Source organism: Phytophthora infestans, genomic scaffold (genome assembly GCF_000142945.1).
Source record: "Phytophthora infestans T30-4 supercont1.112 genomic scaffold, whole genome shotgun sequence".
Lineage (NCBI taxonomy): Eukaryota > Oomycota > Peronosporomycetes > Peronosporales > Peronosporaceae > Phytophthora > Phytophthora infestans.
The window spans coordinates 51,597-68,910 of record NW_003303647.1 but is presented as its reverse complement, the minus strand read 5'-3'; the positions used below and the strand labels follow the sequence as shown (position 1 = coordinate 68,910).

Below are 17,314 nucleotides of genomic sequence, written 5' to 3'. Positions count from 1 at the left end.
CGACCAAACAGCGCTCCACGCTATCGAAGTTCTCAAACTTCACTCCAAGGTCGACAGAGACCTTCGACACAGTTACCAGTGTCCCCGTCGCGAGACGGACAGAGATCGTATCTCTCGTTGGCACTTCCAGTGCCTCAGCATACAGCTGACTCCCTTCCAGGGTGGAGCGACGGGCGTAGTTCCCCGAGGCTCCCGAGTCAATCAAGACTCTCCATGGCTTTGCAAAGCCCTTCACGTTCGCTTGAACGACCAGCAAGCCCGGCTTGCACACACTCTTCTCGTAAGAGAGCTCAGCTCTCTTCGGGGCTGAGCCCCGTTGTCCTCTACCTCTTCGAGGCACAACAGAACTCAGTTCTTACCCAGTAGGCCGCCCCGCGCCTACTGGGAGTTGCCGTTTCCCGGCGATGACCCGGAGGGTTGGCTCGCCGGAGCCTCGCGCTTCTTGCGCAGAGGGCAATAGGCCCTCAAGTGCTTAGTGCTATTGCACACAAAGCATCGGCGGATGCCGGCGCGCTGCTCCGCAGCAAGAAGCTCCGCTTCTCCGTCTTCAGCATAGCTGAGGTCCATCGGCTCTGGACCGCTCGAAGAGCTTGCGCTACCAGCGCTCCAACCAGGTCGCGCCGACCTGAAGTTGTGCTCGGCATTTAATGCCACATTCACCGCCTCTTCGAAAGAGTTAGGGTGTACACGGAACACTTCCGTTCGAGCTGCGCTCACACGAAGTCCCTCCATGAACACGGTCACGCTGACCAGTTCTGGAAGAGGGTCCGCCGCCATTCCGGCGATAAGAGTTCTCAACTCTTGGACATAGTCCAATAACTCCTTCTTACCCTGGCGGGTAGCAAGGAACTTCGACCGGATACGGTACGCCTGATTAGGCGGCGCGAACACGCGCGAAAGCTGTTGCTTCAGCTGATCCCAAGTGGGAAATGCAGCGTCAACAGACGTGCCGCACGTTAGTGCCCATTCGCGAGCGCGACCTCCAAGCCTGGAGATAGCCAGCGCCACGCGCTGATGCTCAGACTGGAGCAGGGCCGATCCCATGGCCATCTCGACCTCACGGGTCCAGAGAAGGAGATTCTCTCCATCCTTCCCCTCGAAGGTTTTTACGCTCACCATGAGCGGTTTCAGTCTCATAGACTCTTCACGCGTCATCGACGCCGCCGCCGTTGCGGCGCTCATCTTCTCTTGGACATGCTCCAAGAGCGCGTTCTCGTAGCGGGAGAACGATTCCAGCCTGGCAGTGACCGCCTCTGGACCTTGCGATGCAAGATGAGCCACGCCCTCCGGGCCAAGCAAGGACATAAGCTTAGTAAGCGCGTCCTGCTGCGCCGGGGGCAAATTCGCGAACACGGGGTGTTCCATCCTCGCAGAGGATATAGTCAACCGACTCAGGAGCGGGATTGACTACAAGTGCTACCAAGTGCAGCGGGGCTGCCGTAGCTTTAGAAGACGTTCGACTCAAAGAGTCACTAATACTAAGTTCCTTATCCAAAGGACACTTACAGCCCAAGACCAGGGCTCAAAGTTAACACCTTAACTTTTATGCTTCAAAACCAGAAGTGATTTATTTACTATTATTGCGGCCAAGCCGCCTAGGGGTAAATGTATCTCTTTAACTATCTAGCATAGTTAAACCTAATCAAATGCATAACGTGTGGCTTTCAGCCAACGTACTGAGAGACCTTGTTAACTCTCCAACTTATGTACTGAGAGTTTGTTAACTCTCCGGGTACTTCGTACCCCTGTGTGTTCCACACCATGTAACCCCGTTACACTACACCACATCATACTCCGGGATATTTGGTACAAAGTACCAAGGTCGTTCAAAGCCAACCATTGGTCAACGACATTGCATTTCTATAGGTGACTTATAGTTTGTATTAAACCCAAACTTAATCTACCTATAAATATACTCTGTTTACAATCTGCCTTATTTAGGTCACTTCGCTCTCTTTTAAATAAAGAGGGGACCTGTGAACTGTTGTTCACTGAGAGTTTGTATACTCTCCGAAGATAACTTCCTCTAGCGCAAGGTGCTGTGTGACCCCGTCACACCCCGTCACAACCTTGCACAGAGGAAGTGCTTAAGGGTATTAACTACCCGAGTGAACGCTAGTCCACGTGTTCCCGGCCTCAAAGGGAACGGTTTGCTACTTAGAAGAGTAGATTTAAGACTGCTGTATTTATAAGTAAGATAAGCTTGGGTCCCATACAATCTAGAGGTTACCTATAGTGGAGCTAAGTAGTCATGCATTGACTGGTTCCGAGACCACGTACCAGGTGTCCACAAGAGTGACGGGTCACTCTTTATGTAACATGGGGCACACTGGATTGTACCCCGTTACAACCATCTTGTTGATCAGGGGGATATTTTCTTCTGCGTATAAAATATTTCAGTAACATCTATTTAGCCAATAGGATCGGTTGATAATGAGTGCTCTCCTGCTAAAGTTGACTGAGGTGGAATCGAAAAACCTCAAGAGCATTACTCTTGAGGTTATTCTCCTCCAAAAAAACTCAAGAAGCGTGCTCATCATTTGCTCCTGGGACGCTTGACAGTACAGTACTGCACCCCGTTTTCGCGGGGGTGGACCATATTGGATTTGCAAATAAGTCAGATTCTAGCTTACAAAAAAAATTTGTTCATTTGGATTCAGGATCATCACATCCGGAAGTTTATCAAAGGTCCAAGGACGCGAAAACGGGGTGCAGTACTGCACCGGTACCAACACGCAAAATCAGTTTCGCCGAGCATGGAGCCTCCATGGGATTGTAGCCCAATGGGCCATTGGCAAATTGTCGATGGCAATGGCAGGGCTCTTGGAAAGAAGAGCCGAGGAGTTTGAAGCTACCTGAATCCGGCTGCGTCAAGTACAGTAGTCAGCGCATCAAGCGATACATGTAGTAAAAAAGGGGGAATTTCTAAAACATGCGGGTGATTTGTGCAATTATGCTAAAAAGATGCATTTCCAGTGGAAATGTTTGATTGTCCAAACGGGTGGAAATTCCACCTGTTCGACTTTAAACGATTTTACATTTAGTATTGTCCAAATGGGTGGAAATGCTCTCTAGAGGTTCTAAAAGGTGCTTATTATCTTAACTTATTTGTATCAAAACTATTTTGCTACGTGGAGATGTTATTTACCTAGGTTTCGCTTTTATTAAAGCTGCGGAAGCGCTGAGTGGAGTCGTTGCCTTAAGTTGGCACTTTTTGCTTCTATTGTTTTCCTCGCCCAGCTCGGTATTGAGTGGGCAACATTGCCAGTCCACCTGCACCATTTGCAGACAATCATAAAATGCTATCACATGTAGAAGAGTCCATAGCTGTTATCGAGAGGAATGCAGGGTTGGAAAGAACGGAGATGCAAAATGCAAGAACTATTAATGATTCAAATTCGAGGTCAGTGTGTCGATTTGTAATAGGTGTCCAATTGATATTAGTCAGTTTGAAGTAGTGTACAAAGGTCTAGCTTCTGAGCTTCTGACCAACATATTTTCGTTATCCTCACTTAGGAGCAAGCAAGACATCCAGAATGGCACGTTGTCTAAAAATAAATGGTCTTCCTAAGCCGTCGCACCGAAGGACGGTGATGCGATCGCGGGTCTCAAGCTAAAGGTTTGTTTGAAGCTGCTGTGGGCTGATACAAAGCCTTCGTAATAATGGGTCGGTGCTAAAAACGTTTGAGCCCGCACCCTTTAAAACTTATTTAGTACACATGCACAAATCACCCGCATGTTTTAGAGATGCCACGTTCTTGCTCTTTTATCAAGAAGTCCGGTCGGCGGAGCTGGCGAAGGATTTGCGCGGTGACGCTCACCGTGAGCATCACGGTAAAGGCGCTCCTCGGCGACTTAACTATGTATTATTAAAGCGCGTCCTCGTCGCTATGCGCTGCCTAGCTTTGACAGGAGTCAAGCATTGGCACGCCACTGCGGCCGAGCACAGCGCGGGATCGGCAGGTCTGCATGTACTGTATACATGTACTGTATACATGTACTGGTGCAATACTGTACAGTACTGTACAGTAAAAGCTTTCTACCTGATATGACCAATGAACGATTCCTCTATCAGATATAGCAGCATATCATGCTAATCAGGTCATCTTCAGTAAACAGGCCATTACTACATGTAGTTATAAAGTCTTTATGAGGCGCCAATATCAGCGTATATGAACAAGGTGAGAAAGCATGCCGGCTTAGAGAAGCATAACATGCAAATGTACTTCGCTGTGCGTCTCCAGATCTAACGTGGAGGCGATAGAGTTTAGATGGGCTACTGTCTTTTTGCGTTTTCGTGCGCCAGACAAGAATTTAGTCGGGACTTGTAAAAGTTGTTGGTACTGTACATATAGCTTCGACTGCCTAAAATACGTATGTACCAAAAATTGTCTTCGAGAACACATACAAATCGAATGTGTTCTCGATGCAGTCGAAAAATGATACAAACACTTTCAAGGCTGCTAGTTACTGACATACGATTAATTGCAAGGTTTTTCACGGCCACTTCGTAGTTGTAGGCTACACATATAGACTTGCTGTCCTCAAAAATTTGTATCAGGTCTGTCATTTGAGCAATAAGTACTGCATCAAGTTTACTCCATAGTGGAGAACGGACTCGGTGGACCTGAATTATATCATTTACGACAGGATATCAAGTTTGTTAAGATTCATTTATGACAGGTTTTACTAGACGCAGCGTCACTGACGCTCGTCGCTCTCTCGTTCTTCATTGAAGCTGCCTTCCCTCGGCAACAGCACCGCGATTTGAGCAGGGGGCGCGTTGAAGCGAACCGCGAGGCCCGAAGTTCGCCGGCGAGCAAACCAGTTCGTTGTGAAGCATTCACTCTAACAGCTTGCAACCGCCCACTGGTCGAACTCAGTATAATAGTAATTCACTTATTTTAGATAGCTGCTGCGGGCAGTTCGGTGCCTCAATATCCCAGCACACCACTTCCCGCAGTGTGAACATGTACAGTAGCAGACGCCATTCCTGCCTGTGCACACACCGAAATGCCTGACCGAATTGATGAAAGTGATAGATTTTCGCATTGTTGGCCAATGCCAGCGGCACGCGAGCCAAGCCAGCCACGCAGCCCAGCATCACTTCGGAGCGGCAAGGTAGCGGAGCTGGGTTCGATGGCAAAGTGTGGGGACCGGTGCTCGCAAATATGTAGATATGCAAAGCAACAAGCAACTTCAACCTCGTCTTTGCTTGATCAGCATTCTTTTTCTCCTCGCGTGTCAACAGTTGTAGAGCGTTGGCTGCAGTAGCACTGTCATGAACTTGCTCTGTCCAAGGTTTATTTGCAATGCCGTTGTGCTGTACATATGTTTTTTTGCCTAGTGCAGCCTTGTAACAGCAGCGATTTCGCGTCGAACGGGCGCAATCGAGCGAACAAAGAGATCCAGTAGACAACAAATCGGTGGGGACTTTCCTTGATCCGACTATGAAGTCGCGGTGCGGCAGCATGGGCCACGCGCCACGCCGTGGCAGGCTATCGTCTTCTGGCAGCGCGACAAGCGCTGTGATCTCCACAGCAGTCGCTGCAGTTACTCGTGTGGGCGTCGGTCCGTGGCAGCTACGCTTTTTACGACGCCTTAGCCCTCTGCATACACTTGTTGCTGCTGTCCTTATCATCGCCTCATAATACCTCGGCAGTCGCAACCGAGGCGAGAGATACAGTACTGCACGGTGCAGTACTGCACCCCGATTTCGCGTCCTCGGACCTTTGATAAACTTCCGGATATAATGATCCAGAATCTAAAACGAGAAATGATTTGTGTGCTAAAATATAGTTTATTTGCAAATCCTATGTGGTCCACCCCTGCGAAAACAAGGTGCAGTACTGTAGTGCTTGAGCTTGGGAGTTCGGTGTGCGATGGGTGTGTGCCGTCTGTGTCCGTTCGGCCAACAGGAAGAGTGTCCTCCCGGCAGCCGATCAGTAGGAGCTCCAACCAGCTGACTGGCTCGTGATGCTCATTCTCTCTTTCCCTGTTAAAGCTCGCAACGCTCGGCGGAGGACCAACCTAGGAGTTGCTTGCCATTGGCATCGCAGGTAGGCAAATTTTTAAGGGAGTCAATAGTGCTCCGGTGCTGAACGTGCGGCACCGCAGGGCAACAGACCAGACGTAGCGGCCAGAGCCATGGGAGCGCTTCAACTCGAACAGCACGTGACAGCATCTTCAACTGCTCTCTTGATGTCCCCATGGAGCGACCTACGAGACAATAAACACTACCAGCATAATGGATACAACTATGCTGAAGGCCAATTAACGTGCTCGCCCGCATCGGCCGACCCCGCCAGCGACAGCGTGCACCAAACCGGTACCAACTACAGCTCTAACAACGCCGGCGACGGGCCTGAAAAGACCCGCGACCGCAAGAGCTGGTTTCCACGCTTCAAGTCCAATTGGCTGGGCACCTTTCGCTCCAAGCAAATGTTTCACTGCTGCGAGTGCGCAGTAGTGCCGCCGGCCAGTGGCAGCTCCCTCTCGAGCCAGGCGGGCCGCTACAAGGGTGCTGAGGGCAAGCACTGCCGTTGCGGCAAGGACCAGTGGCACCTGGCCAAGTCCGTGGAGGAGACTGAGTACAACCGTCGGATGGAGATCAGCAAAGCCCTCGGGGGCATGCGTTACGATGAGGCTGTGCTGCGTCTGAGAAGCATGGGCCAGTCCGAGCTTGACTTCAAGCCGTCCGAGCACGTGATCAATGCTGGTTCGCCCACTCAGCTCCGCAGCACTCGAGGATTCGCTCCAGCGTCATCGTCCTCGCTGTCTTCGGCGTCCTCGAACCCGCCCAAACGTGTTCGCAGTGTGTCAAGTGGTCCACTCCCCACGCCCGTCACGAGGACGTACGCGACATCTCAACTCATGAAGTCCGAGTTATCAACACTGCCTACGATATCTCCTCAAATGTATAGTTACGAGAACCCGGCCAAGCAGTACGGAGCGTACACCCCAATGTATAGCAACAACGGCATCGAGTACACGCAGGCTGCTCAGTCGCACCACCCATCGGAGTATGAGCACCTTGCGCCAGCACCTTTCGGCGATGAAGAGGGATTTGGAGAGCTTCTCCAGGGAATTCTGGAGGACGACTCGCGAGTAGCTGCAGGCGTGAGCCTGGGTCTTAGTCCAAATCAGGCGAACGTGTACGCTGGGACCCGGTACGGCTATTATGCCGGCGTCCCCGCGACTAACGGTAGTGTAGCACCGCTGAAGCGTACGATGAGTATGCCGTCGTATGCTATGACGCCTTCCATGACGACCTCACCACCTCGTGGGGGCCCGGTACAGGAGTACTATGATTCGACACGCCGGGCCAGCTTGAACCAGGCACCAACTTACGTCAACTTCCAGCAGCATGTGCCGCAACAGCAGCCAATGTTACAGCAGCAATTTCCTTACCAACAACAGCAACACCCACCGCAACAGCAGCAGGTGTACAGTAGATCGCTGTCCATGACGCCGAGTAACATGGCCACCGCCACTTCAACTTCATTTTCTGCATGAACTGTGCCGACTGAGCGTATAGTAAGTAGTTCAAATAGCTAAATAGCCGAGCGGAGGCAGGAGCTTAAGACGAGACTCGATGTAAATACAAGCGTGCCTGTGTGTGCGTTGTTTGACTGTGTGCTGGCCCAGTAGTACTGGGGGACCGGCTTGTTACTCTAACTATAATAGTTACGCCCTTGAAGGTACGGCCACGAATTCTCGGCTCTGCGTCAGCTTGTCGTCAGGCTCCGTCAGAAAAGTCTCTAGGAGCGTGTTGAAGCGTTCGGCTTCGGACAGGACGAGGTCATTGCCGCCCTCGGCCAACACTTCGAGTCGGGAGTGCATGATACGCTCGCTCAGGTACTCGCTGTGGAACGGAGGCACGAAATTATCCTGGCCGCCGGCGACCACGAGCGTTTTACACTTAATGTACGGCAGATGGCCGCAGATAAGATCGCCGCCGTCCTCACGCTCCACCTGACGAAGCGCTTCGAGCATCTCTGAGGCAGCACACATATTGTAAGACAAATTGCCACACAATTCTAAAAATAATCAACAGACCCATGCACGCACCGGCCCACTTGATCTGAAGGTTCTCGGCACCAAACTTTGCTATAGCTGCCTCACGCATCTCCTTGGGCCACGCGGTCACATCGGCGTGCTCCTCCATGTCCTCTAGGTCCTCATCGCTCACAAAAGCCTGCAGCAAATCACATCAAGTTTTTTCAGCCGGCGGCAGATGCAAGTTGGCACATCCAAGAGCTGCGTACGTTGCCGTTCACCAGCACTAGGCGCGATACTCGCTCGGGGTGCTTGGCCGCTAGTACAGCGCTCACATTGGCGCCGTGGCTGCAGCCTAACACCGAGAACTCCTCCAGCGCGAGCGCGTCGGCTGCGCGCAGAACCTCGTCAGCATCACGTTCGACACGTTCCCGCCCAAATTCCTGCTCCGGTGCGCGCAGGTTTACGCCATAGAGCGCGAAGCTTCGCGTGATCTGCACGCTGCCAAATTGGGAACGGAAGTCGCTAGCCGCGGAGCCGAATGTGGACGGCAAACACAGCAGTTTGGGCAACTCCGGAACTGCGGAGGTCGGAGCAAATGCGAACAACAAGGATTCTGAATCACCCACGGGCAGTTGAAGACTGCGGAAGCCCGGGAGAGCAATTGAGTAGCGACGCATCATGATGTTGAGCGCCAAAAAGGGGAAATTGGTGAGGACGGATAAAACGACATGTTTATTGTAAGTTTCAGCAGAAATGTTGTGTAAAATGTAATTGATCTTGTGTGTGTACGTAGGCAGCTAGGTTTTCCACACGAGCACGGAGACACCCGCTGCAACGCTAAAGTAGACGTACGTTTTGATCTCGTGCGTCACGTAGGCGCCGAACGACGATCCGACGACGCAATTCCAGCCGCGGCCATATTCCTTTTCCATGCTGCGGCGCACAAACTCCGCGATTGTCGAGAACGTTTTCTCCGACTGTGGAGCGCACTCGCATGTCAAGTTAGTCACTGGGAGGCCAACTCATAGTTTTATGGCACTAGCATCCAGACGCACCGTGACTTGCAGTTGAAAGGCATCTCTAGCGGTGCTCAGTGCCTTCTCGAGCATGGCATCCGTCATGTCCTCAGCGAACACGACGGTCTTGTAGAACATGTCGTTGCTCTTGCCAGCCATCGGCGGCGGGATGGTTGATCAAGCGGATAATATCCGTATTGTGTGAGCGGCTCTTTGCGGTTGCAAGCGACTGTCCCGAGTTGCTTGGTGCGAATCGTAGATGCCACCAGTCTCTTGAAATCGTCGCCCTGGAGACGTCGTTTCGATGTACTACCTCTGCTCGGAAAATAAATCACCTTTCCAAAAATATTTCGCAGTGCTCCGCCTCGTTTTTTTTTTCATGATTAAGTTTGCGGAGGGCTGCAGATCCTTCTGTAAAACAGGTGCATGCTATAGCTCGTATGACAGGTCGAGAAGAAGTAGAAAGAAGAAGAAGACGTTACTTGTAGGCGTCAAAAGATGAAGTGAGGTAGATTAGAGTTGGCCCACTACAAGCAGGCTGCCTAGCAGCAGACTTAAGATGATTGGTTTTAGGAGAACAACACTGGTACAGACTATCGCATAGCTACATCTTGACTAACAGCTTTAACGAGACCTATTGTATCGGATCATCACCTTCCAGAGGTAGCTGGTACAATATGACATTATGTAAAGGTGCAACCATTGACAGCCTCCCTGCATCTTTGCATACTTTACACATCACAGAATGCGTTCAATTATACAGGTCTGCGAAGATTCTCTTTGCAGACGCCTCAGTCCTCATTGTCGTCAGCCGAGGAAGCCCCGAGTTAGCTGCTCCAGCTTTGCCCATTCAGTCTTGCTGTCTGGGAAGACGGACTTCGCGGGCAGGCCATGGTAGCGACCTTGAAGACTGCTCGTTTCGCAGCACCGGTGCCGGGCACGCCATCATCAGCGCCGAAAGACCTGGAGAAACAGAAGCTCGGCACTGCAGCCAAGATCCAACAGCGCAAGCGCAAGCGGGCGGCAGCCCGTAAGAAGAGCCAAGGTCCTGGTGCCGAGCTCAGCGTGGAGGCATAGTGCTTGGTGACCAGAGGGCGTGAGGCCGCGAGGGCCGGATTAAAAAAAAGGAAGAAGCCGCTGGGGCAAGCCGAAGAATGCTGTTGGTGGCTTGCTCTCAGAGCCCTTCGAGCCGCCATGGCCGAGATCACTGTAGAGCCTACTGAAACAACAGCCACAGTGAGCAGTGCAGCGTCGTGCAGCTCGCGTAGTGGCGCAGGAGCGTCGGCGAGTGGGCCAACAGAGCATCTTGCTGCTGCCACGGCGGATTATTCTCACGTCATTGAATCGAGGGACCGTAGTGACGCGTTTTCAACCTCTAGCGTCACAGACCAGACTGTAGCTCAGATCTTGACGGAACTTGCAGGTTGCATGACCGATGAAGTCAAACATCACGAAGAGGTAGAGCAGGCGGCTGGTAGAACAGGCAAGGGTTCTCGGAAAGCCCAGACTACTGCCACCGACCAAAGTGTTACTGCTAGTGCACAATTACTTTCTGTCACCGGACTGGCTGCAACCGCCGAACGTGCAGCTACTGCCACCATTCTGGCCACTTCTGACACCGAACTCTCATCTGATGATGCAATGTGTTATCCGATATACGGCAAGTACTATAGCAGTAAGCAAGTGACTGTCACAACTGACTATGCAACTACCACAAGGACCTGGAGCGTGGCTCGTATCAATGATCGCCGTGATTCTCCTCTTGGTCCAGAGTATCGTGCGTTGTGGGTCAACCGTCTGCTTGTGAATCGACGCTATTATCAGCGCACGTGGGAGCCTCGTCAGCAGTTGCTGGACGATGATTTCGCTGAGGAGTTGGACCTCGTGGATCGCTGGAAGGCTTCCGATGTGAAAAGTTTAAGGACTTCTGGCCTAAGGACGAATACGGCAAGCGTGCAATTGGTGCCGATGCTTGAGGCCTATGCATGTTCACTGCATTGAAGTGTGCTGATGAGCTTGCTGGGCGACCGGACATCGTGACGCAAGATGATATTGATACATTCGCTGCTGATGAACTCCGAGAGCGTGTAGTGGACCTCACACGGGGTACTTCGTGGAAGATAGTCCTTCGGTTCCTGCGTCGACTTAGGGATGCTGGACGTGATTTTATCTTTAAGGCCATCGACAAAGACAGCTTCACCATAGCTGGACGCCGTGGATCACGTATACTGGAGGAATTGCCTCTTCAGACCGGACTTTACTTCGTTGTTGCGTACAACCACAGCCACGTTGGACACGCGTTCGTGCTCAAAATTCAAGGGAAGAAGGGCAAGATCCGGCAGATTTTCGACTTGGAGGATCCTAAACCAGTGTCGTCGGCGATGGATTGGATCACTTTCGTGGCCTGCATTCGTCCTTTCATTGTCTTCAAGAAGAAGTAGATGGATAGGAGTCGGTAGGGATTTCTGCGGGTTTGCCTTATCGATAATAAATGTTCCTAGCAAATTGTGTCTGCATGGATGCTGAAATACATATGCCTATTATAATTCGGTACAGGACCAGGGAAACCTCGGCGAGCTTGGTGCGAACAAAAGATAAAACTGTGGTGAAGTGCTTTCTCAGAAATAAGAGAATGGGCCTGACGCGGGGTCACTATCCCGAATCAGTGACAATTTCAAGTGATTAGAGAGGATTTGGGTTGGCTGGCACGGATGCAAGTTGCCTGTGGTGGATTAGCCATGGCGAGCGGCACCCCGTATGGAATGACGATGGATCCGATATGAGCGACGTACGAGAAGGCAAGATCCACCAAGACTTACCTCGGATCCACCCTTACCTGGATTCACTAAGATGGATATGGGATATACTATACAAGAGTGGATCGAGTGTGGATCCTATGAAGGAAGGATGGTCGGTGCCCTCTGAAGGTGGATCTAGTAGCCACGGCTAACGAGAAGTCAGGATCCACCGCAAGGTACCCCGGATCCCATACTTCCGGGTTCGGATCCAAGGAGGGAGGATCCCGCATAGAAGGACCTGGATCCAGGGTACAGGGATGAGGATGCAGTGGATCTGGAACTTTCGTGGGACAATGGAGGTCACAGACGATTGCAAGATGATGTTGGACGATTGGAGAGCACGGATCCACGGCGAGTGTACAATTACAGTGAAGTGGATCCAAGCGACCTGGATCCGGATGAGTGTACCTATAATAGGGTGACCATGATGATTACGTCATGGATCCGGTGGATCTGAAGATAATACAGCTGGGATGATGGGTCTAGGGAAGAAGAGACATGCAGCCGAGCCTGGTAAGGGATTTAGCAGATGAAAGACATAGAAGGTAGAAATCCAGGCAGGTATAGGCTTAAATATCAATACAGACCTCAATTTGCACTGTGGAGGGCAAGTGACCTGTAGTCGTCTCGGGGGTTGGATTTGGCCTCGGGCGATCGCCGTAACAGGAGTGAACATTGGCCCTGGACAAGGACAGCGTCTACTTCGCCCGCCAAGCATCAGGTCTCACTATGGAGTAATCAAGATCACGAACTAGAGAACAAGTGGGCACGGAATCCTAACGGGATCATCAAGTGGAGATCAACTACGTATAGCGTTTCGACGGGGATTGGATTTGGCCTCGCAGAACATTCGTAGCGGAGATGAGCATTGGCCCGGACAAGTTTCGTGTATACTTCGACCCTAGGGACTAACTCAATAAATAAAGTCCTCAATTTGCACTGTGGAGGGCAAGTGACCTGTAGTCGTCTCGGGGGTTGGATTTGGCCTCGGGCGATCGCCGTAACAGGAATGAACATTGGCCCTGGACAAGGACAGCGTCTACTTCGCCCGCCAAGCATCAGGTCTCATTATGGAGTAATCAAGATCACGAACTAGAGAACAAGTGGGCACGGAATCCTAACGGGATCATCAAGTGGAGATCAACTACGTATAGCGTTTCGACGGGGATTGGATTTGGCCTCGCAGAACATTCGTAGCGGAGATGAGCATTGGCCCGGACAAGTTTCGTGTATACTTCGTCCCTAGGGACTAACTCAATAAATAAAGTCCTCAATTTGCACAGTATCACTTAAGTGCTTTCCCGCCCTCAAGAACCGGAACTACATTGGCCGTACGAGCCAGGAGAAGGTTGGGAATTGCGAATCTAGTGTTGGTAGTGATAACTGGATAATACATTGGCCAGATCCTACAACCTAGTGAGCTTTTCCTTTACTTGTGCAGATCCGACAGGTTAACCGAATTTACTACTTGGTCGGTTACACCCTAGAGGTTCTCAACTCTCAAGATCCCGTCACAGGAGGCGGCAAGTACGACGCAAAGGAAACTACAAAGGCAAGGGAACACACCCGCAAGGCAACCCTACGGCCAGATCCACGATCTAGGCCCCGAATCCATAAGCTCGAATATTCGCTTAGGATACGGAACCATCCACGGACGCAGAGTGAAGATTTTCCACTGCTGCTCCACCCCATCCCCACGTCTCGCCAAGACGCTCAAGTTTCTCCACTTGAACTCTTCGGAAGCTACCGAGAGAGCAAGATCCCGCCCTACCGACGGGTACACAAGGTGAGGAAAGTTCAGCAGAACACGGATCATCGGGGGACCCCCTCCGTTAGTCGGTGTCTGGGTGCAGTTGGTAAGTGGATCCGGCAATCTCGCAGATTTTGCTGATCCCGCTACACCACAGTTGGAAAATTAAAAGAGTTGCAATACCAGCAATCCCAGTCGTGCAAATAGGCAACAATAAGCCGTCACGTAAAACCTTCCGATAGTAATCGGCCAAAACACACAGTCTCTTGGCCTTGCCGGATGAACCATCGCTACTGAGCTTCGAGTTCGCCGACAGACATAACACACTCAAACAAGCTTGACCAGACGCTTACCTTGAAGCCGGACGTCGCACTGTGTGCTTGAGTGGAAATTCTGTTCTGTATTTATGTTTACCCTTTCGGGCCTATTCCTAATAAGAAGTCCTAATTACGTATGCATATATCAAGTGAGCTATGATCCGTTATGGATCTTCTTGCACGCCAAGCGTCGTCTGCACCGTCGTATGAGCATTTTTATCATCCCGCGCCCTGTCCCAGACGGTGAGCATGCCTTCAAAGGGTCGCCGAGTCTTCCGCTAACTCATCCCAACCGCCACTGAGGGTTCGTACCGTAGATGGTCAGTTCAACCCACGGTTGGAAGAATAAAAGAGTTGCAATACCAGCAATCCCGGTCGTGCAAATAGGCAACAATAAGCCGTCACGTAAAACCTCCCGATAGTAATCGGCCAAAACACACAGTCTATTGGCCTTGCCGGATGAACCATCGCTACTGAGCTTCGAGTTCGCCGACAGACATACCACACTCAAACAAGCTTGACCAGACGCTTACCTTGAAGCCGGACGTCGCACTGTGTGCTTGAGTGGAAATTCTGTTCTGTATTTATGTTTACCCTTTCGGGCCTATTCCTAATAAGAAGTCCTAATTACGTATGCATATATCAAGTGAGCTATGATCCGTTATGGATCTTCTTGCACGCCAAGCGTCGTCTGCACCGTCGTATGAGCATTTTTATCATCCCGCGCCCTGTCCCAGACGGTGAGCATGCCTTCAAAGGGTCTCCGAGTCTTCCCCTAACTCATCCCAACCGCCACTGAGGGTTCGTACCGTAGATGGTCAGTTCAACACTCGGTTGGAAGAATAAAAGAGTTGCAATACCAGCAATACCAGTCGTGCAAATAGGCAACAATAAGCCGTCACGTAAAACCTCCCGATAGTAATCGGCCAAAACACACAGTCTATTGGCCTTGCCGGATGAACCATCGCTACTGAGCTTCGAGTTCGCCGACAGACATAACACACTCAAACAAGCTTGACCAGACGCTTACCTTGAAGCCGGACGTCGCACTGTGTGCTTGAGTGGAAATTCTGTTCTGTATTTATGTTTACCCTTTCGGGCCTATTCCTAATAAGAAGTCCTAATTACGTATGCATATATCAAGTGAGCTATGATCCGTTATGGATCTTCTTGCACGCCAAGCGTCGTCTGCACCGTCGTATGAGCATTTTTATCATCCCGCGCCCTGTTCCAGACGGTGAGCATGCCTTCAAAGGGTCGCCGAGTCTTCCGCTAACTCATCCCAACCGCCACTGAGGGTTCGTACCGTAGATGGTCAGTTCAACACTCGGGTTGGAAGAATAAAAGCGTTGCAATACTAGCAATCCCAGTCGTGCAAATAGGCAACAATAAGCCGTCACGTAAAACCTCCCGATAGTAATCGGCCAAAACACACAGTCTATTGGCCTTGCCGGATGAACCATCGCTACTGAGCTTCGAGTTCGCCGACAGACATAACACACTCAAACAAGCTTGACCAGACGCTTACCTTGAAGCCGGACGTCGCACTGTGTGCTTGAGTGGAAATTCTGTTCTGTATTTATGTTTACCCTTTCGGGCCTATTCCTAATAAGAAGTCCTAATTACGTATGCATATATCAAGTGAGCTATGATCCGTTATGGATCTTCTTGCACGCCAAGCGTCGTCTGCACCGTCGTATGAGCATTTTTATCATCCCGCGCCCTGTCCCAGACGGTGAGCATGCCTTCAAAGGGTCTCCGAGTCTTCCCCTAACTCATCCCAACCGCCACTGAGGGTTCGTACCGTAGATGGTCAGTTCAACACTCGGTTGGAAGAATAAAAGAGTTGCAATACCAGCAATCCCAGTCGTGCAAATAGGCAACAATAAGCCGTCACGTAAAACCTCCCGATAGTAATCGGCCAAAACACACAGTCTATTGGCCTTGCCGGATGAACCATCGCTACTGAGCTTCGAGTTCGCCGACAGACATAACACACTCAAACAAGCTTGACCAGACGCTTACCTTGAAGCCGGACGTCGCACTGTGTGCTTGAGTGGAAATTCTGTTCTGTATTTATGTTTACCCTTTCGGGCCTATTCCTAATAAGAAGTCCTAATTACGTATGCATATATCAAGTGAGCTATGATCCGTTATGGATCTTCTTGCACGCCAAGCGTCGTCTGCACCGTCGTATGAGCATTTTTATCATCCCGCGCCCTGTTCCAGACGGTGAGCATGCCTTCAAAGGGTCGCCGAGTCTTCCGCTAACTCATCCCAACCGCCACTGAGGGTTCGTACCGAAGATGGTCAGTTCAACACTCGGGTTGGAAGAATAAAAGCGTTGCAATACCAGCAATCCCAGTCGTGCAAATAGGCAACAGTAAGCCGTCACGTAAAACCTCCCGATAGTAATCGGCCAAAACACACAGTCTCTTGGCCTTGCCGGATGAACCATCGCTACTGAGCTTCGAGTTCGCCGACAGACATAACACACTTGACCAGACTCTTACCTTGAAGCCGGACGTCGCACTGTGTGCTTGAGTGGAAATTCTGTTCTGTATTTATGTTTACCCTTTCGGGCCTATTCCTAATAAGAATTCCTAATTACGTATGCATATATGAAGTGAGCTATGATCCGTTATGGATCTTCTTGCACGCCAAGCGTCGTCTGCACCGTCGTATGAGCATTTTTATCATCCCGCGCCCTGTCCCAGACGGTGAGCATGCCTTCAAAGGGTCTCCGAGTCTTCCGCTAACTCATCCCAACCGCCACTGAGGGTTCGTACCGTAGATGGTCAGTTCAACACTCGGGTTGGAAGATTAAAAGAGTGGCATACCAGCATACCCATCGTGCAAATAGGCAACAAATAACCGGCCCGCTAAAAACTCCCCGAAAGTTAATTCGTCCCAAAACCCCATTCTATGTGCTCTGTCCGGAAGGAAACCACCCCTAATGGAGCTTCCCAGTTTGCCCGAAAGAAATTAACCACCTCAAACAGACTTGAAACCAAACCCTTAACTTGAAATCCGGAAGCCCCATTTGTGGTTGAAATGGAAAATTTGGGTCCGCAATTTAAGTTTTACCTCTTCCGGCCCCATTTCTAAAAAAAATCCTTTATTACCTAGGCTTTATCCATGGAGCTAAGATCGTTTAGGATCTCCTGCCCGCCAGCGTCTCTGCACGTCGTATGAACATTTTTATCATCCGCGCCTGTTCCCAAACGGGGAACATGCTTCAAAAGGCCGCCGAGTCCTTCCGCTACCTCATCCCAACCGCCACTGAGGGGTTCGTAACGTAAATGGCCCGGTCCACACCCCGGTTGGAAAATTAAAAAGCCGTTCCAATACAGAAATTCCCAGTCGTGCAAATATGCCAACTATAAAGCCGGCCCGGAAAAACCTCCCCCGAAAGAAAATGGCCCCAAAAAC

At 50.8% G+C, this 17,314-nt stretch overlaps 3 protein-coding genes across 3 annotated transcripts; 2 read left to right on the top strand and 1 right to left on the bottom strand.

Annotated features, from left to right (window-relative positions):
• Positions 1–6,147: 6,147 nt before the first annotated feature.
• On the top strand, positions 6,148–7,515 carry PITG_19917 (uncharacterized protein; the record flags this gene model as incomplete). Its single annotated transcript, XM_002895988.1, has 1 exon — positions 6,148–7,515. One exon carries the CDS (start codon positions 6,148–6,150, stop codon positions 7,513–7,515), a length of 1,368 nt encoding a protein of 455 aa, XP_002896034.1.
• A 98-nt stretch (positions 7,516–7,613) lies between these two features.
• Positions 7,614–8,678, bottom strand: PITG_19916 (uncharacterized protein; the record flags this gene model as incomplete). Its single annotated transcript, XM_002895987.1, has 4 exons — positions 7,614–7,997; positions 8,071–8,197; positions 8,268–8,570; positions 8,628–8,678. 4 exons carry the CDS (start codon positions 8,676–8,678, stop codon positions 7,687–7,689), a joined length of 792 nt encoding a protein of 263 aa, XP_002896033.1.
• Positions 8,679–10,650: 1,972 nt separating this feature from the next.
• PITG_19915 (uncharacterized protein) lies at positions 10,651–11,458 on the top strand (the record flags this gene model as incomplete). The annotated part of the gene is made up of 3 exons (XM_002895986.1): positions 10,651–10,700; positions 10,745–10,925; positions 11,021–11,458. The coding sequence occupies 3 exons, from the start codon at positions 10,651–10,653 to the stop codon at positions 11,456–11,458; spliced, it is 669 nt and encodes a 222-aa protein (XP_002896032.1).
• Positions 11,459–17,314: the final 5,856 nt, after the last annotated feature.